The 26,715-nt window shown below is 38.4% G+C and overlaps 5 protein-coding genes, 1 long non-coding RNA gene and 2 other non-coding genes across 8 annotated transcripts; 4 read left to right on the top strand and 4 right to left on the bottom strand.

Moving 5' to 3' along the window:
* Positions 1-203: 203 nt before the first annotated feature.
* Positions 204-2,076, bottom strand: LOC135643269 (uncharacterized). Its single transcript, XR_010498187.1, has 2 exons — positions 1,818-2,076; positions 204-622 (listed from the first exon to the last, which is right to left on the bottom strand). It is a non-coding gene; the product is annotated as an uncharacterized LOC135643269 (long non-coding RNA).
* Positions 2,077-3,613: 1,537 nt separating this feature from the next.
* Positions 3,614-8,499, bottom strand: LOC135642308 (uncharacterized). Its single transcript, XM_065158342.1, has 7 exons — positions 8,362-8,499; positions 7,634-7,696; positions 7,456-7,535; positions 5,519-5,627; positions 4,593-4,756; positions 4,306-4,465; positions 3,614-4,203 (listed from the first exon to the last, which is right to left on the bottom strand). The coding sequence occupies exons 1-7, from the start codon at positions 8,362-8,364 to the stop codon at positions 3,877-3,879; spliced, it is 906 nt and encodes a 301-aa protein (XP_065014414.1). The 5' UTR covers positions 8,365-8,499; the 3' UTR covers positions 3,614-3,876.
* A 1,467-nt stretch (positions 8,500-9,966) lies between these two features.
* On the top strand, positions 9,967-11,970 carry LOC135642237 (ribonuclease 3-like protein 2). Its single transcript, XM_065158207.1, has 4 exons — positions 9,967-10,386; positions 10,467-10,634; positions 10,702-11,075; positions 11,574-11,970. The coding sequence occupies exons 1-4, from the start codon at positions 10,060-10,062 to the stop codon at positions 11,740-11,742; spliced, it is 1,038 nt and encodes a 345-aa protein (XP_065014279.1). The 5' UTR covers positions 9,967-10,059; the 3' UTR covers positions 11,743-11,970.
* A 3,206-nt stretch (positions 11,971-15,176) lies between these two features.
* On the top strand, positions 15,177-19,249 carry LOC135642504 (ribonuclease 3-like protein 2). Its single transcript, XM_065158711.1, has 4 exons — positions 15,177-15,620; positions 15,702-15,869; positions 15,932-16,305; positions 18,856-19,249. Exons 1-4 carry the CDS (start codon positions 15,267-15,269, stop codon positions 19,022-19,024), a joined length of 1,065 nt encoding a protein of 354 aa, XP_065014783.1. The 5' UTR covers positions 15,177-15,266; the 3' UTR covers positions 19,025-19,249.
* A 402-nt stretch (positions 19,250-19,651) lies between these two features.
* On the top strand, positions 19,652-20,053 carry LOC135643767 (stigma-specific STIG1-like protein 1). The gene has a single exon (XM_065161106.1). The coding sequence runs from the start codon at positions 19,652-19,654 to the stop codon at positions 20,051-20,053; it is 402 nt and encodes a 133-aa protein (XP_065017178.1).
* Positions 20,054-20,834: 781 nt separating this feature from the next.
* On the top strand, positions 20,835-21,704 carry LOC103991376 (transcription factor bHLH149-like). Its single transcript, XM_009410813.3, has one exon. The coding sequence runs from the start codon at positions 20,939-20,941 to the stop codon at positions 21,410-21,412; it is 474 nt and encodes a 157-aa protein (XP_009409088.2). The 5' UTR covers positions 20,835-20,938; the 3' UTR covers positions 21,413-21,704.
* A 2,592-nt stretch (positions 21,705-24,296) lies between these two features.
* Positions 24,297-24,369, bottom strand: TRNAE-CUC (transfer RNA glutamic acid (anticodon CUC)). Its single transcript has one exon. It is a non-coding gene; the product is annotated as a tRNA-Glu (tRNA).
* Positions 24,370-26,584: 2,215 nt separating this feature from the next.
* TRNAE-CUC (transfer RNA glutamic acid (anticodon CUC)) lies at positions 26,585-26,657 on the bottom strand. Its single transcript has one exon. It is a non-coding gene; the product is annotated as a tRNA-Glu (tRNA).
* Positions 26,658-26,715: the final 58 nt, after the last annotated feature.

Genomic DNA, 26,715 nt, shown 5'->3' with positions numbered 1-26,715 from the left:
GATTGAAGTCATGAAAATAGTATCTCCATTTATAGGGGTAGAACGGTGTGCATTGTCCTCCTTAGATTCTGCATTGGTCAAACGTATTTACTTAATAATAGAGAAATGATCGTAATCAACTCCTGCATTTACCAAGGTTTAAAAGATCAGACAAGAAACGAATCTGCTTGTAATGACAAGAATAAGTGATGAAGATCAGCAAGTAAAAAGCTGGTCGCTTGACCAAGCTTAGATAATGCAGGCCATCTCAAGTAGAAAGTCAGGAACTCTCGTGACCTCCATTGTTTTGATTACTTACAGCACAGTAGCTGAAGAGTTGGCCTTTTCACTGTTTCACAGAACTGTAGAGAGCAGAGATTCCATAACCATGAGCCTATTCATCGTTCCTCTGCTACATACAATGCCAGATCTCACAGGATTTACTTGTCTAAAGAGACAAGTGATTCATCTAAAGTCGAACAATTAATTCAGTACTGCGGTAGAAGGGGACGTACCACCAGTCATAAAAGGAATAGATCTACGATGCTACGTTCTGATATTGGCTGATTTGGCTTCTGGATCTTGCTTCTAACTCGATTACTTCACCTCTTTAAAGTTTCCTTAAGCTTGACAACATGTGCGTCTGTATTAGTCAGACGGCACCACAGTGAGAAGTTAGTTCCCTACTCAATCATGGATGAGCTACACCTCCACCTCAGAATGCACTTCTCCCACAAACAAATATAAAACAAGAACTAATCCAAAACATAGTATAATATTAATAAAAGACTATATAAAAATAAAACTATATTGAATACAAGTAACCAAAAATAAGAATTAGATCAATTACCATAGTGGAATCAAACATGTTAGGCAATTTATCTATTACATTTCAGATTCTAGCGGATTTGAATTGTGATTCTAATGCCAACCAAATGCCACCTCAGTAATTAAATACACACTTCCGAATTCTCAATAACCAGTATGTATATAGGGAACCGATCAACTTGAACAGCTTATGTAATTGAGTGAAACCAAATCAACTAGTTTGTAATATTCGACAGTTTAAAAGAAAGAAAAACCATATAAAAGTTGTGGAGTTGACAAACATTTATAAACTTAGTGGAGCAACACATTGAAATTTGGGTCTCATTATAGTCTTGAACACTACCCAGATGAATGAAAGACTGTGCTTTATTCTTTTTCCTGGTGTATATCATGATTAATTGGAGAAGTGAGATAAAGTGTAGACTACCATAAATTCCTGTCTATCAATTTACTTCATGCATCGAGCATTTCTCACAAATTTGAGATCAACCAGTACTGCTATGACCCTAACTAAGGACATTGTTGAACATAGCTCAGGAGATGCAAGATGCAAGAGAATCTTCATCTCAGACACATTTTATTACCAAATTTACCCAATATGTCGGTGATAACTGATGGTAGGATCATGTGTGTCATACGTGTGTGTGTGTGTGTCCGTAGATATCAGTAAAATGTAAGGTTTTCAATTGGTTTCATCTTAAGATACTGATGCAGACTACATTCAAGAATGATCATGTACAATTGTTTTCCATCCTAATGTGTTGCACGCAAATGTAGAATGCAGTACTCGCTGCTTCCAAATTCATGGTAATATGCTCATAAACATATTCTCCCTATCTTAATTATAGGATATCCACTAAATCCCAATTGAGATCTTAAATATTAAACCGACTCTTGCATTCATGTTGAATCCAAAAAAACAAGGGTTCCCCAAATAATACAAATAAAAGCAAATCACGGCACTAATACTGTTCTTGGAAGAAGAGTATTTGAAGATTAAAATTGGGTACCTTCGGGCGCGGGCGCTATTGACCTCCTCGACTTCCTAATGAGGCGGAGCCTCGTGTACTAATCTGCCGGCTTAGCCCTAATCAGGGCGCATCTGAGTTGACGACCGCGATTCTAACGGGAAGCAGTCAGACGGCAGCGAATCTGGAGGGAGGGGAGGTCCGATTCCAGCCGCAGGGGTATCGGAGGTTGGGAGACGAAGGGGACGCTTCTACGACGAGACAAAGGGTTTCGAGAACGACAAATAAGTACGTCAGCAAAGGCGGGGAAAGAAGGCAGGTTGGGGTAAGAATATGGGTATATATATAGGCACGCATACATTCCCACCGGGCTACTGTCATAGAGCCGTAGGCTAGATCGAACCGAACCGGATCGGACCGGACCGGGCTACTGTCATCATCTTGTTGAAATTTGCTGAGGCTTTCCGATAGACTCTTTTTGAAATCATTAAGTGTTTATTGTAGTTGGTTCTCAATTTTGATTTCCAATACTTCCATTTATGCGAGTTATCGATAGCCATTGTGTAAGACTGTAAATATGTAATCCCCAGTTCTTGTTTATGATGTCTGGTCAAGGGCATCAGCATGGTCGACGTGAAGCTGCCAAGGAAGCTTATGCCAAGGGTAGTGCTGCGGTCGCTACGAGGAGGAAGAGTTGCTGCCCTATTTTTATCGTTGCGTGGGGTGAGAGCACCGGGGGTTGGAAGGCGATGGCGTCGGTGTGGCTGCAGCTGCTGCGACCCAAGCCAACGATCACTGAGCAGCCAAGGTTAAATTAAAAGTTACTGTTGTGTCTGATTGAGTTTGTGAATGCCAAATATTGGTAAAGAACTATATGGGTCGGATAGGTCAATTCATTACGAGTGGATGTGAACTCAGGAAGATTTTTTTTTCTTAAAGTTAACTCCATTGCATTTTCGTCGACAACAATATAGACAGTGAACTGTAGCAAGTTGTAGCAAAACAATATAGATTTTTTTTTGTAATGGTGAATTGAGGAAGATATTAGAGAACATTATTAGATGTTGTGGTGTTGTAATAGAGCTTTTGTTGCTCTTTGCTCGACTAGTATTTTTTTTCTTTTTTCTCAAGAGCTTGATGACCAAAGAAGTCCATTTTAGATAATTTGATTATGTGTTTTTTTATATGTTTTCTCACTATATTTAGAATTATTTGTGTACGCATACAAGTAAACCACATGGACATCTGATTGAAGATTCTAGTGACAGATGCATTCATGCAACTATCAGCAAATTATCATGCTGTAACTAAATACGAATTATGTAAAGCACCATGTTTTCTCAGGATGATAGTAGTTTATAGATTGTTGAAATCTGGAGGGTCTTTCCAGTACATTTATGACAAATGTTGATGTCTGCCTCTCTCAGGTCATCGAGTTTGGTGGGAATGGAAGCTTGAGCTTGACAATTGTCGATGTCATGTCTGATACCTCAAAGCCTCGTAAATGGAAAGTGAAGTGGTACTCTCGAGATACTTTATCGCAATTCGTCGCTCTACTCAAAGGCAATACATTCAGGATGGACTGCTGCCCCTCTTAACTATAAAGTGTGCATCTTAAGGGGGTCCTCGCAATATTTTCTCGTATTCATTTCATTCATTCGTTTAATTTGCCGTAGATGTGCAGATGTTTTTCTTTTTCATTTTTCCAGCTCATCATATTATTTGTTTTTAATATGGCATGAAATGATCGTTCAAAGTTTGTTTCCAAATAATCTGCTGTATCATTTTGTGTTTAAACAATTGGATAGGAAAGTTTTGCATTGCTGAGTGATGTGGCATGTGAAACAGTTATTTTCATTGTTGAAGCCCAAACCTTGTTCCATATGACCCCAAAAACCAAAAAAGATCAATCTGTTTGTACAACTCAAAAAAGATACCTCCTTGGTGTTTGCAGGTCATTACGACAGGCAGATGGAGGTTGAGAAAACAAAGCATGCATTCCGTATGTTCTCACATACCACTGCCAAGCGCGAATGGCCAAAATACTTTATGTACGTGGGTAACTGCAATCTTCTACCAAACCATTGGCATCCTTTCTGTGTTAGTGCTTTACGAACCCTGCGCTGTGTTGCCACAACAAAGGCTTGACTCTTCCGGCCAATGATGCAGATGCTGCGGTTGCTTTTATTTTTCTTCTCTTTGATTCCAGCTCTGATCTTTTACTTCCCGATGCAGATGCCGATGAGTCTGGAAAGATGGAGGAAGCCATAATTGCTGCCCGCTTGTTCTTTCTGTTCCTATCAAATTTCGAGGCAAATCTAACCGCAGCCGTTACTGCTGCATCTTCTTCTGAGGGGGGGAGAAGACGGATGCCAAGGCCCATCCTCCTCGATACCCCCTCTTCTTCCTCGACCCTTCTCTTTTGGTTCTGAGATCAAGACATGGTACAGCGTAACTACCAGTGGCAACTCTTGATGATGTCCAGAAAGCCAAAGAATAAAAAAAACCAATGGATTCGAAGATAACCCACTCTAAGACGAGCTCGAAGGGCTCTGTTTAGGCTATAATCGTCAGCATGCCGACTGTCTGAGACTCTCTCAAGACGAACCAGCAACGGCTCGACTTCCTTCTTCTTTCTCAGATCTTCTTCTTGATGTTCGAGACGGTAAAAGGGATCAGCCAGCTTGCCTCTTTCTGCAACAATGCCATTCAATGAGATACAAGAACTCTGTAATGGAAAAAAATTAGATGCGAAACCTACTGACCGACACTGTTGTACTAGCCAGGTAGAATGAAGAAAAAAAAAAAAAGAAGCACATAACTTCGTCGGCTGGAAGGGCAAATGTCTCCGCATCCTCTATATCATAATCCTCCGTCTTGCGTTGAGCCCCACTGATTATGACATATTCACAGTTCTTTGGGTCCGTCTGTATCACTATTTCATGCTTGCAACAAGCTGACTTCATGGTAAAGCTCCATATCTAGCACACAAGTTACCGATTAGGCATCTAGAAATAGATATTGATCGTCGAAGGTTACAACAGGAGAAACTATACCAAGACAAATAAAGCTGATGTTAACGAAATTATTTCCCAGTTAAAGAAAAGAAGAATTTTAGCAGATGTCACTTAGGTACATATGACGGGGAGTTGCATAATAACCATCCGAACCCATTTTCGCTTCATTATGGTTTATATAAACATCTACCGTATATCTGCACCCTTGATCAAGTTTTGTGATTCTATTTCTTTCTAATGCAGCTACATATAAAAATTGATTCTATCCTCATCCAGAAATCTGAATGCCTCAATATGTTACAGAGTTTCCCAATATCAATACAAGGAAAAATGTTACTTGAATACTCAGCTTTAAGTCGCCCTTCTTTCCTTTTTCACATTTATTGTATTCTTCTTATCGCATATAAATAGTTGACGAATGAATCAGTAGCTTAATCATTCATCAACATCCAGATCCAGATCCAACATGCGTTTTTTCAATTAATGATACATAAATATGCATATTTCTTTTTTCAAAACATGTAATTTTCCAACCTACATCAGTCTTAAATCCAACATCCCATTCTTCATCTGTATATGAAGTGCTCCCTAGAATTCCATTTTCTTAAACTTTAGATGATCAAAGTGCCGTTAGAAAAGCGGGGAAGTGATTCTTTCTCTTTACATTTCCAATTTAATTTCTTATGCTACTTGAAAACATTAAAAAAAAAAGCACTCTTAAAATACCTTCGTCGAATAATAGTTTCCCACTTGCTTTTTCTCTGCATTAAACCTTACACCTTTGGCAATCATCGAATTGCATCCGCCACACCAGATATTGAAGGGCATCTCGAACCTGCACAAAAGGATCAAAGTTACGTTCATGGAAGTGTGCTCGGGAAAGTCAGAAGAAGATCAAGACTTGAAAAAGAAAATCTTTCAGTTAAAAAGTTTTCCTTTCTCAAAGGAGATATCTGCAAATATTGTTCCTACCCAAATCAAGTGAAAGAATTGATAAAGTTCCACATCGTCCTTAGAAAATTTACCAACAAAGCTTGTCCTTCTCAAGGATCAATACAATGTCTAAAGTAGCAGTTTTGACTTTTCCTAGAATATAAATTGCATCCTGATCATTTTTAAGGTATATTTTAAAACCTGCTTTAGTCCTACAAAATGCAACCAAATAAGCTATCCTAACCTTCGATCAAACAGCTTTTTACAAGTTTCCAGTTGCCTATTCAAACTTTCAAAAAACAAAAGGCATCCTAGCCACAAATTTTTGCATGTCATCCTCTCTTATCTACAATTATGCCTTCCTGATAAAAACCCCCTTAATTTTACAATCAAAGTTCACACATACATCAGGTACATGCAACATTGTACCTACATTCTACAAGGCAACATATATGCATGTGGCCAAGATCCCCTACGGTGTCTCTCAACATCAAGATTCACACTTGCCAAGTTCAGAGCATACAGTAACTTATTTGCAGATGGACATCCTCCTGTTCATATCAAATAACTCACCAAGCAGTAGACATGATGCACATCAAAGGATTGGAAGTTATATTGAATACCAAAACCCAAATCAACATTGAAAGTAATATAGAATACCAAAACCCACACAAGAGAAACATCTGAAATGTGCTACATCTTCATAACTGAATATGATAGGCTAGTAAAGGTTATAGGGTGCATTTAGGAATGCATCTGAAATGTGCATTGACGGCCCAATGCACATTTCAAATACAATTTTATTTTTTGTAATTTTTCTTTTAAATCATATTTGGCATGGATGTTGCATTGCAAATGCTCAACTACTGATGCTACCTTAGGGTAGCATACTAGCATCAACATTTTTACATTTCCAGGATGTTAATGATTTTTTTTTACAAAGTTTTCAAAATAACCTGTGATATTCTATAGAATCATAAGATTGTCATTATATAATAAAAAACCCTAACTAAAAATTTCAAATTTAGTGAGAAACCAACATGATTTATGTTTTCTATAAGATAATTTTTTTATTTATTTGATTTCAAAGGTTATTTTATATTTATTTATAGGATTATATTTAATTTATTTATTATATATCTAGGTCATACCGATCCCAAATAATTGAGACTTTCAACTTTGTTGTTGTTGTTGTATACAAACCTGGGTCATGCAAAATTTTTATAAGATTACACACACACACACACATATATATATATATATATATATTATTTACCTATTAATTAAAATAAAAAATATGTATTCACTTTTGAATAAATATTAAAAATTTTAAAATATAAATTTATCATATAATATTCGATGGATTTTTGAAATATAATCGTATCAAACAATACTTATGTCAATACACATTTAAAATGTAGCTTTAATTTATTGTCTACCAAACACCCAAAGCATTACACAACTACACGTTCACTCAATCCTCCTTCTCCAAATGCACATTAAAAATACAAATGTGTTCCCAAACACACCGATATCATATTAAGTTGCTCCAGATAAACAGCAACAAGGAAATCATGGTAAGTGCATCATGCCTTCTTATTGGGAAAAAAATCATGGTAAGTGCATCCAAATAGATAACTCAATGGATCGATGCTTTTTCAGAAAGACAAAAAAGAATTAGTAAGCAACATGCTTTGTAAATAATATTTATCGGTTCACCCATCATGTACCTTATAATTAGTATGCCTTGGTCTAACTTTCTGGCTCTTTCCCTCAAAGGATGTTGTCCCTGAAACTTGTTCAAGGAACCCTGGAGAGCATATAAATTAAATCAATCAGCAGATGACAGGGACAGGCCTTAGCAAACTACAATGCAATCAGAATAATACCAAGTACAATGAAAAGTACCTTTTTTGGTTCCCATTCTGGTGGGTAGTAAAAATTATCTGCTCTAGCAGCTGCAAGAGATGACTGAAGAACAAAGGAGAAGCATAAAATTAGTGGAAGAAAAAGTAAAATTACAGCTACTGCCAGAGAAGGGCTCTGAGGATAATAGCATAAAGACTTCAAGATTTAACGCTGACACACATCAAAGCAACAATTACAGACAAATAATAGGACAAATCAACATCAAAGTACATGGATGGAAATATATAAGGAAAAACAAGAATCTCGATCACCAAAACCCTGGGCAAAGGTGATAGTAAAGAGAAAATTAGGGTTGGAACGCGTTGAGTCTAAATTGTTCAGAGAAATCGATCCAATGGATTCAACGATGCCAAACACGACCAATCACAAAAACAATTAATAGGATGAATCAAAATCTAAACAAACAAATACGGTAAGAAACAAACAAAGAAGAACAAAATTACCGGAGAAGATAATCCCTAAAGGCTAGACGATATTGAAAGGAGAATTAGGGTTGCACTGCATCACAGAAAACCAATAGAACAAATCCAAATCCAAGAGACAAGGCAATCATCTCAAAGATCGAACTAAAGAAACCCTAAGCCGAGGTAATTTTGACGGGCAAATCAGAATGGAAACGCGTCAAGTCTCAAATCGTTCAGAGAAATCGATTCGATACCATTCAAAGGATAGATAGGAAAACCCTAGGAAGATTTGCTACTTCGTACCATCTTCGATCACTGGATTCAGAGACGGAGCAGTCGGCGACAACGATCAAACCGTGCGACCTTCCGCTCTCTGGCGTCAGGCGAGGAAAGGGTAAAACGGAGTCGATACGACGACAACGCATCCCTTCTTATTTTGTTGTCCGATCCCGGTGTGCTGTCCCGCGTGACTGTGATCGACACGTAGGTCCATCGACATATATATATATATATATATATATATATATTCTCTATTAATCCTTCTATGTATATACATATACATATATGTGTATATATATACACACATATGTGTATATATGTATATATACATATATACATATATATTATATCAATTTTTTTCGAAATTATGTTATTTTCAAAACTTTCTAACAGCTTTTTTAATTACTATTTGTAACTTTTTCTGTTATTTACAACCTATTTTAACATTTTTAAATATTTCTAAGTTATCTTTTGTAAATAGATATATTTTTTTAATTTTTAATTTAATTTTAATAAAATCATTTCACTTCTCACCTATCATCCATTTTCTTATTTTTCATTCTTCTCTTATGATGAAAAAAGGTAAATGATGAGATGAGATAATTCGAAACCCGAAGAGATAAAAATATTTTTTAAATATTTTTTTTTTATAATAATTTAATATTATTATGATTATGTAAATTATGTAATAGTTTAGAAGATATTATCTTCTAGATTAATTATATTATCCTATAAGATGTCATGTTTCAGGCTTGTATAAATTGTCTAGTAGAATATATGCGTGATGAAAAAAAAAAAGTCAACAAGGAAGATAAAAATGAAATTAGAGGGGTTATAAATTATAAAATATTAGGTTGTGAATAATAATGAGAAGCTTTCAATAATAAGATTTTTTATCTAATACCAAAAAATAACCCCACTTATCCTTTTTTTTCTTCATTTATTTATTTTTTAAAATTGATCGATACTAAAAAGTATAGAATTTATATTTTTTAGTTTTATTAAAAAAATATTTTACAGTAATGTAATATAAAAATATTATAACACAGTATATTTATAAAATTTATAAAAAATATAAATTTTCTAAAATACTATGTAACAGTGTTTTTATACTACAGTATAGTATTTTCAACAGTAATAGAAAAAATTATAATTGAATTGGTTTAGACGAATGTATAAGAAAATAAAGAGAAAAAGTTATTTAAAGTATCAAGAGAATAAAAAAAAGTGTTATTTAAGAATTCTAAAAATAAGGAGCACCAATCGAGAAAATAAATAATATTTTTATGTATGTCATTACCTCAAACTTTTTATTAGGATGATCGATCATGCTATAGGTTACATTTAAGAATATATTTATATTTTTAATATTTATTTAGATTAATATATAGTAATAGAATATCTTGTATGTTTGGTAAATAATAGATAAAAAATATATTTTAAATATAGATTTACGAAAGAGTTACATGGTAAAATTACACTTAGAAAAATTTTAAAATATTTTATGATAAATATATAATTTTAATATATATATATATTATGATAAAAAAAATCTTTTTTTTTTTAATTTCTCTTACAGCACCCCATTTGAAAATTATCGAAACAAGGCTCCCTTTTTCTAAATGATCATTCAACCCCCTCTGCCCTGCCTCCGCCAAACCCCGCGCGTCGGCCATTGCCTCCGTCGTTGCTCTGGTCGAAACCCAGCAGCCTGTGATAGTGATGCTGGCTCAGGGTGGGACGAGGGCCGTGAAGGAGATCGAGCGTCTTCTGGGCTACGCTTTCAGGTCCCAGTCCCTCCTGGCGGAGGCGCTTACGCACTCGTCCTACCCCGACCACCGTTCATACCACCGTCTCGAGTTCGTCGGCGATGCAGCCCTCAGCCTCGCCATCACCAAACACCTCTACCTCACCAACCCGGACCTCGGCCCCGGACGCCTCTCCGCCCTACGCGCCGCTAACATCTCCACCGAAAAGCTCGCCCGCGTCGCCGTCCGCCACCGCCTCTACCGTTTCCTCCGCCGCAACTCACATGCACTCGATCAAATGGTACTCGCGCCGCGTCACCCCTCGACGATTCCGACTCGGTGCGATCGTGGCCTCTCACGCTTCGCTTTTTACCCTAATAGGTGTTCGATTTCACGAACTTGGTGATGATGGAGAGGGAGGAAGAAATTGGGTGGGCTCCGTACGGCGGAAGCACCGTCAAAGCCCCCAAAGTGTTGGCCGACATCGTGGAGTCCATCGCTCCCGCCGTCTACGTCGACTGCAATTTCGATCTTGAGTTGCTCTGGAAGGTGAGCTTGTTGTGTCCTCTCCTTTTCGCTGCTCCGTGGGTCTATTATAATTGCGGGTCGTGCGTAGGTATTGAGGGGGATTTTGGAGCCGATCATCACGTCGGAGAACATGGACGAGCAGCCGGTGACGACGCTCTACGAGCTCTGTCAGAAGCAGGGCAGAAGCATCGAGATCAAAAACTGGAAGAGAGGTTTTGTGAACAACATCAGCGTCTTTATTGACGGAGACCTCATGGGCATCGGTTGCTCGGAGCAGAGGTCGATCGCAAAGCTCAACGCTGCGAGAGATGCGCTGCAAAAGCTGTCTACTTTAGAGGAAGCTGACATGGAGGTCGAGTTGAGCTCGGCCGCAGGCAATGGAACTGCAGAGGAGAAAGATGGATCCAAGCAGAAACTAAACCAGTTTTGCAGCAAGAAGCATTGGATAATTCCCATATACAAGTAAGTTCTTCTTTAAGCTTCCTTTTCTTGCCCTAATTGTTATAGTCTACTGAGAATTTATTATTCTGTTCTTGAGGCAATTTTGGGTTCTCAGACATGCTTTTTTCAAGATGTTTTGTGTTGTTTTTCTCTTAAATGCTTTACAATTCTTCTTCCATCACAATAATGTGGTAGTTAATAACCAGCGAGTGAATTGGATCCTTCCAATTCACTTGTACAACATTGTCATGATGTGTTGTTATATTAAGATTGAATGTGTTCAAACAATTCTGTGGTTAAGCTTGTTTTCGCAGTTCCTTCTTATAAACTTCAACAACAATGAAATCTTAATTTATACTATCAGTCAAAATATTGTCTTTGTTGGTGCATCCATTCGGAATTGCTTCATCAATCTTTTATTCTTCAATCATCTCAATTAAAAAGTCTTCAATCGTGTTCTTACTGCCAGAAAACAAAGATATATATATTCCCTAATCACTGCATTGATGGAACTTGCAGGATTGAGAAAGAGGAAGGGCCTGCACACTGTAAAAGATTCATATGCTCAGTCCAAGTTGAAACTGAGGGCTGCACCTTCATCACCTTTGGGGATCCAAAATCAAGAGTGAAAGATGCAGAAAATTCAGCAGCATCTAAGATGTTAGCCGATATTTTGGTTGGTCGTTAAACAATATATCCATGTAGAAATCCAGCTATAATTTAACCCAAATCTAGCTCGACTTTTAGTCATGTAAATGTTCTCTTTAGTATTGCCTCTTTTCTCCTGACATGATTTGTGGTCGTGCTAATCTTCTCAATTGCTCAAAAAAAAAAAAAAAATTTCTTGTAAAATATGATATCCTTTCGTACAAACAATAGTGATGGATATTTAAATTTATCCATTATACTTTTTATATCAAGCAGATATTGTGAAATTTGTTTCGAATGAGAATTGATTGCAAGATCTTATTATGTCAAATATTTGTCAATCTTTGCATCGAACGAGTCTCTAAAACTCATTCTCACTCTTTAAGTTCTTGAAGCAGCTTTCAGAGACTGGATTTCTTGGGTTGACTTTGGGGCTCCAATGTGTTGTCCCACGTGACAGTGATGATTGACACGTAGGTCCATCATATATATATATATATATATATATATATATATATATATATATATATATATATATGTTGAGATGAGATAAACTACAACTCTAAGTTCTTCTAGTATATGGGAGATAGGAAGAGTCTGACAATGAGTTTAAAGCGAAACCAGAAGAGTTATAAATAATAAAATATTATTTTATTTCTTTTTTTAAGAGAATGGTAAAGAGTTCTGAATAATAAGAATGGACTTTAAATAGTAATTTTTTAAAATCTAATGATTTAAACAACCCCATCCACTTATCTATTTTTCCTTCATTTCTCTATATTTTCATATTGCTCGATCTATAGGATGAAAAGGTCCAGCCATAATATTTTTACACTGTTTTACAATGTTCTGAATAATACTAAAAATTTATTCTGTATTATAATATTTTTCTAGTATTATTAAAAATAAAAAATATTTTCACAGTACCGTAATATAAAAATATTATAACACAATATATTTACAAAATTTGTAAAATATATTTTTTTTTTCTAAAAATACTATATATATTATGTAATAGTGTTTCATGCTACATTATAGTATAAAAAATATAATTAAACTAGCTCATTCTATGGACTGATCTAAAATAAAGAGAAAAAGATAATTCAAGTATCAGAAGAACAAAAAAAAGTGTTATTTAAGAATTCTAAAAATAAGGAGCACTTATCGAGAAAGGATTATTTTTTAATATTCACCCTATGTATATCATTACCTTGAACTTTTTATTATGATGATCATGCTAGGGCTGCGTTTAAAAATATATTTATATTTTTAATACGTATTTAGAGAAATTTTTTTTTGAGTGAATATATAGGCATGGAATGTTTTGAGTATTTAGTAAATAAGAGATGAAAATTATATTTTAAATACGGATTGACATAAGTGTTGTTTAGTCAAATTATATTTAAAAATTCATTAAATATTTGTATGATAAATTTATCATTTCTAATATTTTAATATTTATTGAAAAGTTAATTCATACGAGCAATTTTTAAAAAAATGTTTTACTTTTTAAATTTATTTTGTACCGAGCCCCTATTTTAAAAAAATTAAATAATATATTTTAAAATGATCATTCTTCCCGTCACCCACCTCCCTCTGCCCTCAAGCGATACTCACTTTAAAGTAAGTGAGTGACAGTCTTATGTGTCATAAAGGGGGACAATCAATCCTTGTGCGAGGGCTATAACAAAGAAAGTGAACCGATGCATGATAGAAGAGCATGCTCGAAGTCAATTGATGACAGTCTTATGTATCGTAGAGGAAGGCAACCAATCCTTGTGCAAGGGCTATAACAAAGGAGATAGTTCAATGCATGATAGAAGAGCATAGGGGTGCACAAGATTGATCATGTGTATGGTGGAGCCGGGTGGCCAACCCTCACATAAAGTTGCAAGCAAAGGGGGGTGTCCCTGAGTATAGCGAAGGGAGGTGACCAACCCTCATACGAGGGCTATAGATGAAGGACAATGGAGGAGTGTGATCAACCGTCTATTGGTCTAATGAAAACAAAAGGTAAAGTAATTTTTTCATACAACTAAGGGCGTTATTTTAAAAAAAATTAAAGTAGAGATACTATGTGAAATTTTTTTTAAAGTATACATTTTTTTAAGTAGAGATACTATGTGAAAAAAAATTTAAAATTATAAAATTTTTTTCTGATGATTCATCCTGCATATTTTTTTATTTAAAATAAGAAATAAAAAAAATGAATGCATATAATCTTATAAAAATTTCATATGGCCCAAATATATAATAAATATATATAATCATATCCATGTAATGGTCTTTAAAAATAAATAAAATAAAAATAATCTTTATAAAAAATATAAATCATATTAGTTTCTCACTAAATCATTTTGACAATCTTATAATTTTAGATAGAATCATATAATATTTTATAATTTTAAAAAAATATTAGCATTGTATAAATACTGAAATGTTAATACTATCCAGAGATAATATTTGAATATAATATTTAAATCAGAAATAATTTAAAAGTATTTATTAAATACTAATTTCTATTTAAAATATGTAGTTAACTCTGAACGCATAAAAAGCCGCCCTCACTTATTAAGCAAAGCGTTGGGGCCCACAACCGAGACAGTGTTATCGGATGAGTTTATGTGGGCTCCTGCGGTGGATGTGTCACGCTTGTAACGCCCGACACGCTTTGCGGTACGACTTGGCTTACGAAGCCGCTGCATAACAGGAGACATGCAGTACCATCGGTAATGACGCGCCGCATCATCTCTTCGTAACTTCAGTTGTTCCGTTCCTGGTTTCGAATTCCCCACAATTTGATGGACGAGATGGATCGAGTGACCGTGATGTGACGGCCAGTTGCAGACGATTCCTCTTTACCCGGCCCACTGGTTTTACCACGGCGCACCTCTCTGAGGCAAAAGTGGGGCCCCCAGTGGTCCCACTGACACTTGACCCTTCGACGAGGTAGAAAACTTGCGGGAGTAATTATATTACTGCTTCCGGAAAAGATGCACGCATGCACGGCCTCCTTTTATCGCTGGATCTGAACTTTGCGAATCTTGAAGCGTCAAGGGTCAGAATCCGTCGTGCGATTCGCCTGACGTTTATCTCGGTGCGTTTTCACCGCACCAAACATTGCACTTTCGACGCATACCGTTTTCCCTATTAGAAGGTTATGGTGGTCCCCAGGTGGGCCCTCTTCTTTCCTCCAGTCAACTCGCTCTGCGTTGAAGAACGAAAGGGTTGGATAGAAGTATTGCTTCCACCCGGAATCCCGTACGCCTTTCCTAAAGAAGTCCTAAGATCTTATCCAATCACACCAATACAAATCATTGAATCCTAATCTCGACCCTTACTACGACTCGGACATCACATCTCAGCCATCAAGTGGTGTCAGATGAAGGGAGCGTGGTCAAATGGATGGCTGTGATGTCATCAGTTGGAGGTGGAATTTCAAGAAGAGTCGGATCCGCACGATTTGGAGATGATCCCTAATGGGTTTACTAGCGTCTCACACCGCTCCGAGGCCCAAGGACACGGAGGACGACGAGCGACCACCGCCACCGCTTCGGTCACACCATGAACCGATCCTGCCCCGAGGCGGAGGAGAGGGACGGCGGGCTGCGACGGGCCGTGACGGAGATCGAGCTTCTTCTGGGCTACGTTTTCCGGGACCAGTCCCTCCTGGCGGAGGCGCTTACGCACTCCTCTTACCCCGATCACCGGTCATACCAGCGTCTCGAGTTCGTCGGCGATGCAGCCCTCAGCCTCGCTATCACCAACCACCTCTACCTCACCAACCCGGACCTCGGCCCCGGACGCCTCTCCGCCCTACGCGCCGCTAACATCTCCACCGAAAAGCTCGCCCGCGTCGCCGTCCGCCACCGCCTCTACCGTTTCCTCCGCCGCAACTCACATGCACTCGATCAAATGGTTCTCGCGCCGCCTCACCCCTGCGACGATTCCGACTCGGTGCGATCAAGGCCTCTCACGCTTCGCTTTTTCCCCTAATAGGTGTTCGATTTCACGAACTTGGTGATGATGGAGCGGGAGGAAGAAATTGGGTGGGCTCCGTACGGCGGAAGCACCGTCAAAGCCCCCAAAGTGTTGGCCGACATCGTGGAGTCCATCGCCGCCGCCGTCTACGTCGACTGCAATTTCGATCTTGAGTTGCTCTGGAAGGTGAGCTCGACGCGTCCTCTCCTTTTCGGTGCTTCGTGGGTCTAATGGCGGGTTGGGCGTAGGTATTCAGGGGGATTCTGGAGCCGATCATCACGTCGGAGAACATGGACGAGCAGCCGGTGACGACCCTCTACGAGCTCTGTCAGAAGCAGGGCAGAAGCATCGAGATCAAAAACTGGAAGAGAGGTTTTGTGAACATCACCAACGTCTTTGTTGACGGAGATCTCATGGGCATCGGTTGCTCGGAGCAGAAGACAATCGCAAAGCTCAACGCTGCGAGAGATGCGCTGCAAAAGCTGTCTGCTTTAGAGGAAGCCGACATGGAGGTCGAGTTGAGCTCGGCCGCAGGCAATGGAACTGCAGAGGAGAAAGATGGATCCAAGCAGAAACTAAACCAGTTTTGCAGCAAGAAGCATTGGATAATGCCCATATACAAGTAAGTTCTTCTTTAAGCTTCCTTTTCCTGCCCTAATTGTTATAGTCTACTGAGAATTTATTATTCTGTTCTTGAGGCAATTTTGGGTTCTCAGACATGCTTTTTTCAAGATGTTTTGTGTTGTTTTTCTCTTAAATGCTTTACAATTCTTCTTCCATCACAATAATGTGGTAGTTAATAAACAATGAGTGAATTGGATCATTCCAATTCACTTCTACAACATTGTCCTGATGTGTTGTTATATTTAGATTGAATGTGTTCAAACAATTCTGTGGTTAAGCTTGTTTTCTCAGTTCCTTGTTATAAACTTCAACAACAATGAAATCTTAATTTATACTATCAGTCAAAATATTGTCTTTGTTGGTGCATCCATTCAGAATTCTTATATGCTTCTCTCTTTATCTATTGTCTTATTTACTTTGTGTCCCTTAACATGCATCTAACAAACACTATTGGACGATGTTAAAATAAAAATCCAATGCATACTGAAGTTGGAAAATAAAGTAACCTAGTCGATGCATGTTTACGACATCCTAGTGTTGTAGATCATTTTAATAAATAACATTCTGAGTTTGCATTGAGATGGTGTTTGAATCGTGACATAACTCATAAGCTGACCTTATTAGACCCATAAAACAAAGTAAAAATTAACTTGAGTCATAATTTACGCTTGTATGGGTGTCGATTAACTTGGCAAAATGAGTCGCATTTGTAGTTCCATTTGTGGGACTGAATTCAAACTTATCAAAGATTGGCACATTTATGGGACTTGATTAACTTGGCAAAAACTCAATTTCTCCTCAGAGTGTGAGCTGCATCAAGAAATTTCATATTCAATTATATTAGATTAGAAATGTTCCTTGTCTCAATTATATTTTACTGGGGTCTCGGAGGATAGCGGAAGAATATGTTTGAGAAAGAGAAGCTGATTGCTACTTCCTTTATTAAGTTTGTAACTGCATTCTACCAGCTTAAGTTGAAGCTCAGTGCTACTAGAATCATGATGATCATACAATATTTAATGGCCCTGTATGAGGAAAAAAATTAGAGTGGCCGCAAGTTATAATTTTCTGCATTTATATAAATTGCAGTGTAGCTGCATCGGGAGTATCTTTACAAAACAGCACTTAAAATACTAGCCAAACTTACTCGAACTTGTGTTGATAACTTAGAATCTTTGGTTCTAGTTTGAGTTTTGTTTGATCTGTTAATTCTTGTTTGATCAAGGTTCGTTGTACCGTATCGTACTGGCGTTTCGACCCGGGCTCGGTATGGTATGATACCGGTGTACCGGGCGGTACATCAGGGCGTACCGAATATTTTTTTTATTGTTTTTCATACTGTAGCAGTGCTACAGTATAGTACTGTAGCACTGTAGAGGTACCGGACGGTATGCTTTGGTACGACAGGCCTTGGTTTTGATCACCTGGGAACTCCGTGTAACCATATGGAAAGTGGCCTTAGGTTATACATATTATTGGATTTGGAAGTTCTGGTGCTATGGTTTTTATGGTGTATTATCCAGTCATATGTGAGATATGATGGGAAGCCAAAGAAATGATTTTGTTGATATTGTTCTTCAACCTCTTCTTCTTCTCTCTCCTGTGCTTCTTACACTCCCTCTCTTCCTTTGTTTTTCTGTCTTCCTTTCTTTATCTCTCCCTGGTGTCATCAATCTGCAACCTATCCTATACCACCTTTCTTTGCATCTTCACCACCAATCGCTGTCAGCCACTACTGTCCTGCTCTTACCCCTTAATCTTTCTGAAGTGACACTGAGCAGTTCATCACTGGTTCTACCTTGTCTCCAAATAGTAGCTGGCCAAAGTGAGCCTCTCACCAATAGTCTCAGGAGCATGTTCACTATCTTTTTTGGACCTTCGATCGAGGCCTTTAAAAGGTCCATAGGTTTGGAGAATAGCATTCCTCCAAGTCGTCCGGCATCAGAAATAGCTTTTATGATTTCCCTTGGTTAAGTTAAAGTCGAAGAAGAAAAAATTGCCAAGTGTTGCAACTCCATTCCACCAGGAGGTGTGTGGACATTAGTTCTTGATCATGTAATTGAGGTGATAATGTTTTTTGTTGAACAACTCTGGCATTAAATGGAGACGATAATTAGATCAGAACATATAAATCCAATTGTCAGCATGCACCTAACATGTCTGTCATGCACCTAACATGTCTGTCATGTACTCAAATAGAAAATTAGTTTTCCCACTTGCTGCATCATATTTCATCAAGTAAGAAAGATGAGTGAAGATCTGTATGGGCAATCATCGTTGTAAGAGAAAAAAATTATCCTTAAAATGTATTTATTACCAGTAACAGATGTGCATGCTCATCTTATCTTCTATGTGGTTCTCATTCGCTTCTGTTTTCTTTCTTTCCTCATTCATCATTCAGTTCAGTGATCCTTGGAATGCTCATTATCATCGCTTCATCAATCTTTTATCCTTCAATCATCTCAATAAAAAAGTCTTGAATCTTGTTCTTACTGCTAGAAATCAAAGATTATGTTTTCCCTTATCACTGCATTGATGGAATTTGCAGGGTTGAGAAAGAGCAAGGGCCTCCACACAGTAAAAGATTCATATGCTCAGTCCAAGTTGAAACCAAGGGCTGCACCTTCATCACCTTTGGGGATCCAAAATCAAGAGTGAAAGATGCAGAAAATTCAGCAGCATTTAAGATGTTATCGGATATTTTGGTTGGTCGTTAAACAATATATCCATGTAGAAAACCATCTATAAAGTTTAACCCAAATCTAGCTCGACGTTTAGTCAAGTAAATGTTCTCTTTAGCATCGTCTCGTCTCCTGCCATGGTTTACGGTCGTGCTAATCGTCTCGTTTGCTCAGAAAAAATTTGTTTTTTTTCTTGTAAAATATGACATTCGTTCAAACAAACGATAGTGATCGATATTTAAATTGAACTTTTTGTATCAAGCTGATATTGTGAAACTAGTATGGGATGAGATTTGATTTATGCCACAGGTTTGTCAATCTTTGCATCGAACGAGTATTTAAAACCCATTGCCACTCTAAAGTCCTTGCAGCAGCTTTCTGAGACTGGATTTCTTGGGTTGACTTTGAGGCTCCTTCTTCCTAACATCCTGTCGAACCTTTGAAACACTGATTTGCCATACAAAACTGAGGTCAACATCTGTGTCCGGTGTCATGATGCTATTTTACCTAACACTCCCTTGTATGGTTCATCACCTCACCCTGTTTCCAGGCTCCCAAACAAAAGAAGGTGGTGATCGTACGAGCCAGCAAGCATGCAGATTTCCTATGTATATATCGCTACGATACCAGCTGCCTTCTTCATCTTCCACTGATCTCTGAGCCATGGCGATCACGAGATGCATGTTCGTCGTGGCGGTGGCTCTGGCTCTGGCTCTGGCTGTGGCAGTGACAGTCTCCCTAGCCTCGCCAACAACAACTGCAACAGGAGTAGGTCATCTTCTCGTCGAGCGCAGCCTGAGAGCTGCGGCGACGTGCAGCAAGTTTCCTCGGATGTGCCACGCGAAGGGCAGCCCCGGGCCGGACTGCTGCAGCAGGCGGTGCGTGGACGTGAGGACGGACAGCCTCAACTGCGGGCGGTGCGGCCGGCGGTGCCGCTACGGGTGGACGTGCTGCCGAGGGAGATGCGTGATCATAATGTACGACGCGAAGAACTGCGGCGCCTGCCGGCGCCGGTGCCCGAATGGAAGCTTCTGCAGGTACGGGATGTGCAGCTACGCTTCGTAGAGAGTAAATTAGAAAAGGAACATTTTAAATAAATAAATTGAAATGGAATGGAATGCCTTCATTTTGATTTAAAAAAAACTATAAAATTATGTGACAATTCATCGTAAATAAATTTGGTAAATTACTTCTTTATTCTATAATAAAAATAAAAAAATCATTTTGATTTTATGATTTTTATTCTATAATAAAAATAATACAATTTTATGCTGTAATTGTATTATTTATCGATTGTGTAATAGTGCGTAACCACCCAAATGTCCATATCCTATGAAGGAAGACAAATGAGGGTTGATTCTGCTGTCTAGAATGATTCATGCAATCCTACTTTATGATTTACGACTAATCAAATGGATTTATGATAATAATATTTTTATTTTTCTTTGCCTTTTACAAAGATACACACCATCTGTCTCCTGTTTGTGTGGCAATCATAAACAAGGCGGAAGGTTTGGGTTCTAGATATTGAATGTTTCGTAGGGCGCGGCGCATTGATCAATTCCGATGATGATGGCTTGACGTCGAGTTACGTGGCAGCTGTCCGTACGATGACGTCCTGAGAAGGCTAATCATTCGCACAGAGAATAAATTGAAGGAGGACACGCCACTCGTTCTTAGAACCACAGAAACACGAATCACATCGCCATCAATTAAGAATATGCTTCGACAATGACCTGTTGAGCGTAATTACCAGTGACGTGTCACCTAAACTGGAACTGTTCATTTCTATCAACTTTGGACCCCACCAGAGATGATAAAATTGATACCTTCACTGAATTAATTAAAGAAGTAAATACTGCTTTATTTGAATAAATCCATCCCCAAACCTCATCTCTTCCTTAACGAACTCCATTTCTATCCATTTCTCCTCGCACCCGCCGTCGCACAATGATCACCGCCGCCTTGATATCGAAGCGAAACCCGCAAGGCTCGACATCGGAGAACAAGTGGCGGACCGGCGCTCGAGAGCGAGCCTACCGCCGCCGGCTCCTCGAGGCCCTCTGCCGCGCCCGCGGAGGGAGCGCATCCGGCCCCCGCGCAGTAAAGGAGGCAGCGGACTCCGCCCTCGCCCTCATCGCCCGTGGCCGGTCCCGCTGGAGCCGCGCCATTCTGTTCGGCCGCCGCGGCGGCAATCTCCTCCTCAAGGCCCGCGGCAGTGTTTTGGTCCGCCGAGGGAGGCCACGGATGGTAGCGGCGCCTCGGCCGGAGGGGAAGAGAGTGAGGGACAACCTGCGGACGCTCCGCTGGCTGGTGCCTGGGTGCCGGAAGGTGTCGACGTCAAGCCTCCTGAAGGAGTCGGCGGACTACGTGGCGGCGCTGGAGATGCAGGTGAAGGCTATGCTAGGGCTCTTCGGCGTCTAGCCTCCTGAAGGAGGCCGCAGACTACGTGGCGGCGCTGGAGATGCAGGTGAAAGCTAATCGCGCGATCGTTGACGCCCGGGGCTGCGGTCGAGGGCGGCTACCCGGAGACGTTATATATATATATATATATATATATATATATATATATATATATATATATATATATATGGCTCTACAAATTAGCCCAGTAAAAGAAGTATATAAATTTGTAGAGCGCGTGGATTAACAGTAATGTCTTGAGAAGTGATAATGTCAAATAATATAAAATATGGCATACTGGTATTTTGTGTTATTTTGAATATTTTCCCCTTTGATTGTCTAACACAATAAGGTGATCGTGTACATGGCTTTTATTCATTTAGATTTATGCTTTCAAAATTTGGTATTAGAAGGAGACTAGTTGGCTAGGATAAATAATAAGAGAATACATTATTATTTAATGGTTGTGGAGTCAATGGTTCTACCATGGAACCGAGTACTAAATTTTATTAAATTCTATTATTGAATTCTAAGGGTAAAATTTTATTATTGAATTTTAAGAATGAGATGCTAACATTTGTATGTAAGATGCTGATTGAGCATGACAAATGATTTTTTAAAACTCTTTTTAATATAATATATGCCTTAGATTGAGCATGAATGTCTAATTATCAAAAAAGATAAAAAGGAATTTCCATTCATAAACAATTAAGTGTAGCCACAATAGAAAATAAAATGAACATGCAGGAGTAAATTCCACCTATTAATCTTAGCAATCAAACATCTGCTTTATCAAAAAGAATAATTTGAAAGCAAAAAATCAAAATTCCAGATTGCAACAAACATCATAGCAGGTGGTGGCCACCACAGCACGCGGGCATTGTTAACCCAAACGAAAGCATTACCCTCATGTCTGATATCAAGAATTCCAATAGAACAAACAAAATACCAGGAAAAATATGTAGTTTTAGGGGGGGAAACCAGATGCTCTATCAGCTTTGTCTAAAGATATACAAATGCCAATAAAACAAACAAAAACCCACAAAAAGCATTAGGTTTTGGGGGACAAGATTGTCTTCTTGAATATGCTTCATCAGCTTTGTCCAAAAATAAGATTAAACCACAGGAGATATAATAGTGTGTTTAAATAAGTCAATTAAGAATTTATCAAAAACAAATTTTCGCATAGAATAGTGTATTTATATAAGTCAACTAAGAATTTTTTGAAACCAAATTTCTAAGTGACTCCTCTTTCTGATAGTATTTGTTGCCTCCTTCCCCCCTCTAGTTCTCAGACTGCCCAAAGTATTTTATTTTGCTTAATAATCTCAACAAAAAGAGATATTCTACTGACCAAACAATGTCCACAAGGATATCATTATACTAGTTTTCAGCCATAACCATATTCTAGAGGCTACAAACAGGATTAGGGCACTGTCATATTGACAGCTTTAAACAATTTATATTACTATTACTATTATCAAACCATTTAATTTACTCTTTCTTTTGCTGTTAAAATTTATAAATACTTCAAATAGATAATTACTTATAACCTGAACCAACTCCACCTTAATGATTGCTACATCTTTGGGCTGTCATTTCATTGAGAATCATATGGTCTGTATCCAACTCCCTAATTCATTTGCATGTTCAAAAATGTTCAAGAAAGGGTTTTCCAATCTAGACGAGCTTGTTTTCCTATTAGAAAAATCATTAAACAAAGAAAACAGTTTATTCTATGAGGGAATAGAATGTACTAAAAATTTGGTGTCCTGTTAGGTGTAGGCCATTGTTCATCCTAATAAAAAAGATTCTTGAGGTGCTAGTGTTTCCCTGGTATGTTTCTGGGAATCTTATGTTATAATTACGCTAAAGGAGAAGATGAATAATTCTTCTTACTTATCTATGCTCTTTACTCTTACTATTGAACTCAGAAGCAGCCCATAATTCCACAAAGTGGCATGCAGCAATAAAACCAGTATCTGCAAATAGAGAAGTGTTTCTCACCAGAAGAGTCAAACAAATAGCACGAATCCCTTACAGTCCCCTCTCCACCTAATGCAAGATTAAATGGTGAACATGCCTAAAAAAGACAACGAGTTGCAAAATCTAGCATGATGCTAATCCACAAAGAAACTGGGAGAGAACATTTCACCTTTTTAACAAGAACAAGCTTCCCAAATCCACTAGATGGCCTTCGAGGCTTGTCCGATTTCATCAAGGAGAATCTAGCATAGCAGCACTGCGCAGCTACATAACATCAAGAATAACATACAGGCATCACTATTGCAAAGGAAACACTAAAATTAAGATGATAACTGTCTATGGTCAGTTCAAGAGAGTTGCGGTCCATGAGGATATGAAAGATGGCATCAAACAATCTCGTTCGCAGGAGCAAATCGAAAACCAACATGAGAACTATATATCGGTACATAGACGGGAGGGATCGGAAGGAGATGGTACCAATAGGGAGCCGAGGCGGCTCGGTCGCGAGGTAGGCGGATCGAACAACATCCAAGAAACAGAGCCCTGCAAGGGGAGAAAGGAGAAGAAGCAATCATAAGGCGTGGGGGAGATAGTGATGATGGGAAGGGGGTGGGATCATCGGTGTCGAGGAGGTGGTGGTGGTTACTGTTACGGTGGAGAGGCCGAGCTGCTGCAGGGTATGGCGAGCCTCGGGCAGTGTGTTACTCAGGGGATGGCGTGTCACATTGCCATTTTTGTCCCTATCAGGGACTGCTGCTGTTGGAGGAGGAGGAGGACGAGAGGAGGAAGGAGAATTAAATAAGAAAAGAACCCTAATTTGATTCGACTGACGAGAGGGAATATGGCAACTAGGTGGATTATAAAGGAAAGAAGTATCCGCGCTAAAACAGGAACAAAATTATCTCGAAGTAATAATAAATTCCGTTGCCGGGACTCGAACCCGGGTCTCTCGGGTGAGAGCCGAGTATCCTAACCAACTAGACTACAACGGAGATACATTTGGTTGACAATATCTTAAATTAATAAGTAAATTCTCAATGGATAAAGGGCAACAAATTCCGTCAACCAGTAAATTCTCATCCTAATGTCTCCTCCTCGCATCTTAGGTGTTCACGTGGCAGATCGACAAGAGAGGTCCACTGGGGGGATGTTTTATCGGGGGTAATATGACTTTAAAATAAAAAGATTGAATCGAGGAACAAGGGTCTCCCTTGTTGCGGGGTCATCTCATGGTGACAAGATCATCTCTTAGCCATCGATAGTCCTGCATAACAAGTCTACGTCAAGAGCTTTCCGGCTCAACCCCTCCGATGCTTAGTTAGCGCATTACGGAGAGGGAGGAAGACAATAATATGAACTATGTAAATAAGAGAGTCGAGAGTAGAGAGAGTATTTACCTATTTTTTCAGCTTAACTTAGGGCGTGACTTTTATACTTGGGCGTATGATCTGGTCATGTATTAGCTAAAGTCTCTCGTACTCTAAATGATAGAGACATTAATGAGGGTAACTTGCTATCAGTTATTAATGTAGAGGCATAGCTTGATATGTTAGCCAAGAGATGTTTAGGGAAGTTGAGACTTATTGTTATTAATGTTCGCGGGTTCCCATGTCTTTATTGTTTATTAGTTCACATAGAAGAGGGAGCTGGAGAGTACCAATATTATTCTTATCATTAAGAAAAATTGAGGTATGCTGTCATTAATGATCATTGGTTCCATACCTTTATTGTTTGTTAATCCACTTAGTGGAGGGAGTTGAAGGGACTAATATTATACCCATCAACCATCCTCTCAAAAACCCAAGGGACAAAGGGTCTTGGTTGCTCGATCAATCGAATTTATCTTTAATTTTATAAGATAGATCAGTAATTAAAGGATTTTAAAAATGAGATCAGATAAGGAAAGTAGTCATATCCTTACTTATAGTCCCCCTTTGTTAGAAGTATTATGGAGAAATCGATCCTTTAGACATTTCGAATGCCAACATTGAAGTTATACGAAAGAAGCTTCAATCCTTCTAAATATAGTCATATTTACTTTATAAATGTCTTTTATACGTTACACATTCTCAACAACTCTACGAGAGAATGGTTCTCTAAATTGGCCCAAGAGTCGATCTCTTCTTTTAGTCAGCTTATCAAGAAATCAACTTTATTAGTTATAAAGTACCAAAGAAATCTATAATCTCCCTTCGAAGAGTCCGTTATATAAAATAATTCAATAATAAAGTAAAACCAATTACTAATCCAAACTCATATGTTATAATTAATGCTTGTATTGATCACCTTCAACTTTTAAAGTTTTTATACTCGATCATCTCCAACTATATTCCAAGAATTATTATAAAATATAACGTAAGAAGGTAACATAAGAAGAGAAACTTAAAACGTAAGAAGGTATTGTAAGAAGAAAGAGTTATACAACCAAATATTTCAAAACAACTGCATAACAAAAGATAAAAAAGGAGACCAAATTCTTTTTTATCATAAATTCATTCCATTAAGTACCTCCCACATTGATATATTTATGCAAATTAGGGAGAAGGGTTTTTTTTTTTGTGCCCCCATCCTTTACTAATTTCACCTACTAAATAAAATATATTAAAATCTCATACAATCATCACTATTGCAAAGGAAACACTAAAAATAAGATGATAATTGTCTATGGTCAGTTCAAAAGAGTTGCGGTCCATGAGGATCTGAAAGATGGCATCAAACAATCTCGTTCGCAGAAGCAAATCGAAAACCAACATGAGAACTATATATCGATACATAGACGGGAGGGACCGGAAGGAGATGGTACCAATAGGGAGCCGAGGCGGCTCGGTCGCGAGTCAGGCGGATCGAACAACATCCAAGAAACAGAGCCCTGCAAGGCGAGAAAGGAGAAGAAGCAATCATAAGGCGTGGGGGAGATAGTGATAATGGGAAGGGGGTGGGATCAGAGTATGAGCCTTCGTGGACGAAATCCTTGATGTCGGAGGAATCGAGCACAGCCATGGTGTTCTCTTATCACACATCGGTGTTGGTGGTTACTGCTGCTGTTGGATGAGGAGGAGGAGGACGAGAGGAGGAAGGAGAATTAAAGAAGAAAAGAACCCTAATTTGATTCGACTGACGAGAGGGAATATGGCAACTAGGTGGCTTATAAAGGAAAGAAGAATCCGCGCCAAAACAGGAACAAAATTATCTCGAAGTAATAATAAATTCCGTTGCCGGGACTCGAACCCGGGTCTCTCGGGTGAGAGCCGAGTATCCTAACCAACTAGACTACAACGGAATTACATATTGTTAAGAAAAATATATTAAACTAATAAGTAAATTAGGTGGATTATAAA

This window comes from Musa acuminata, chromosome BXJ3-7 (assembly GCF_036884655.1).
Source record: "Musa acuminata AAA Group cultivar baxijiao chromosome BXJ3-7, Cavendish_Baxijiao_AAA, whole genome shotgun sequence".
NCBI classification, from domain to species: domain Eukaryota; kingdom Viridiplantae; phylum Streptophyta; class Magnoliopsida; order Zingiberales; family Musaceae; genus Musa; species Musa acuminata.
This window is presented reverse-complemented; position numbering and strand designations above follow the sequence as displayed.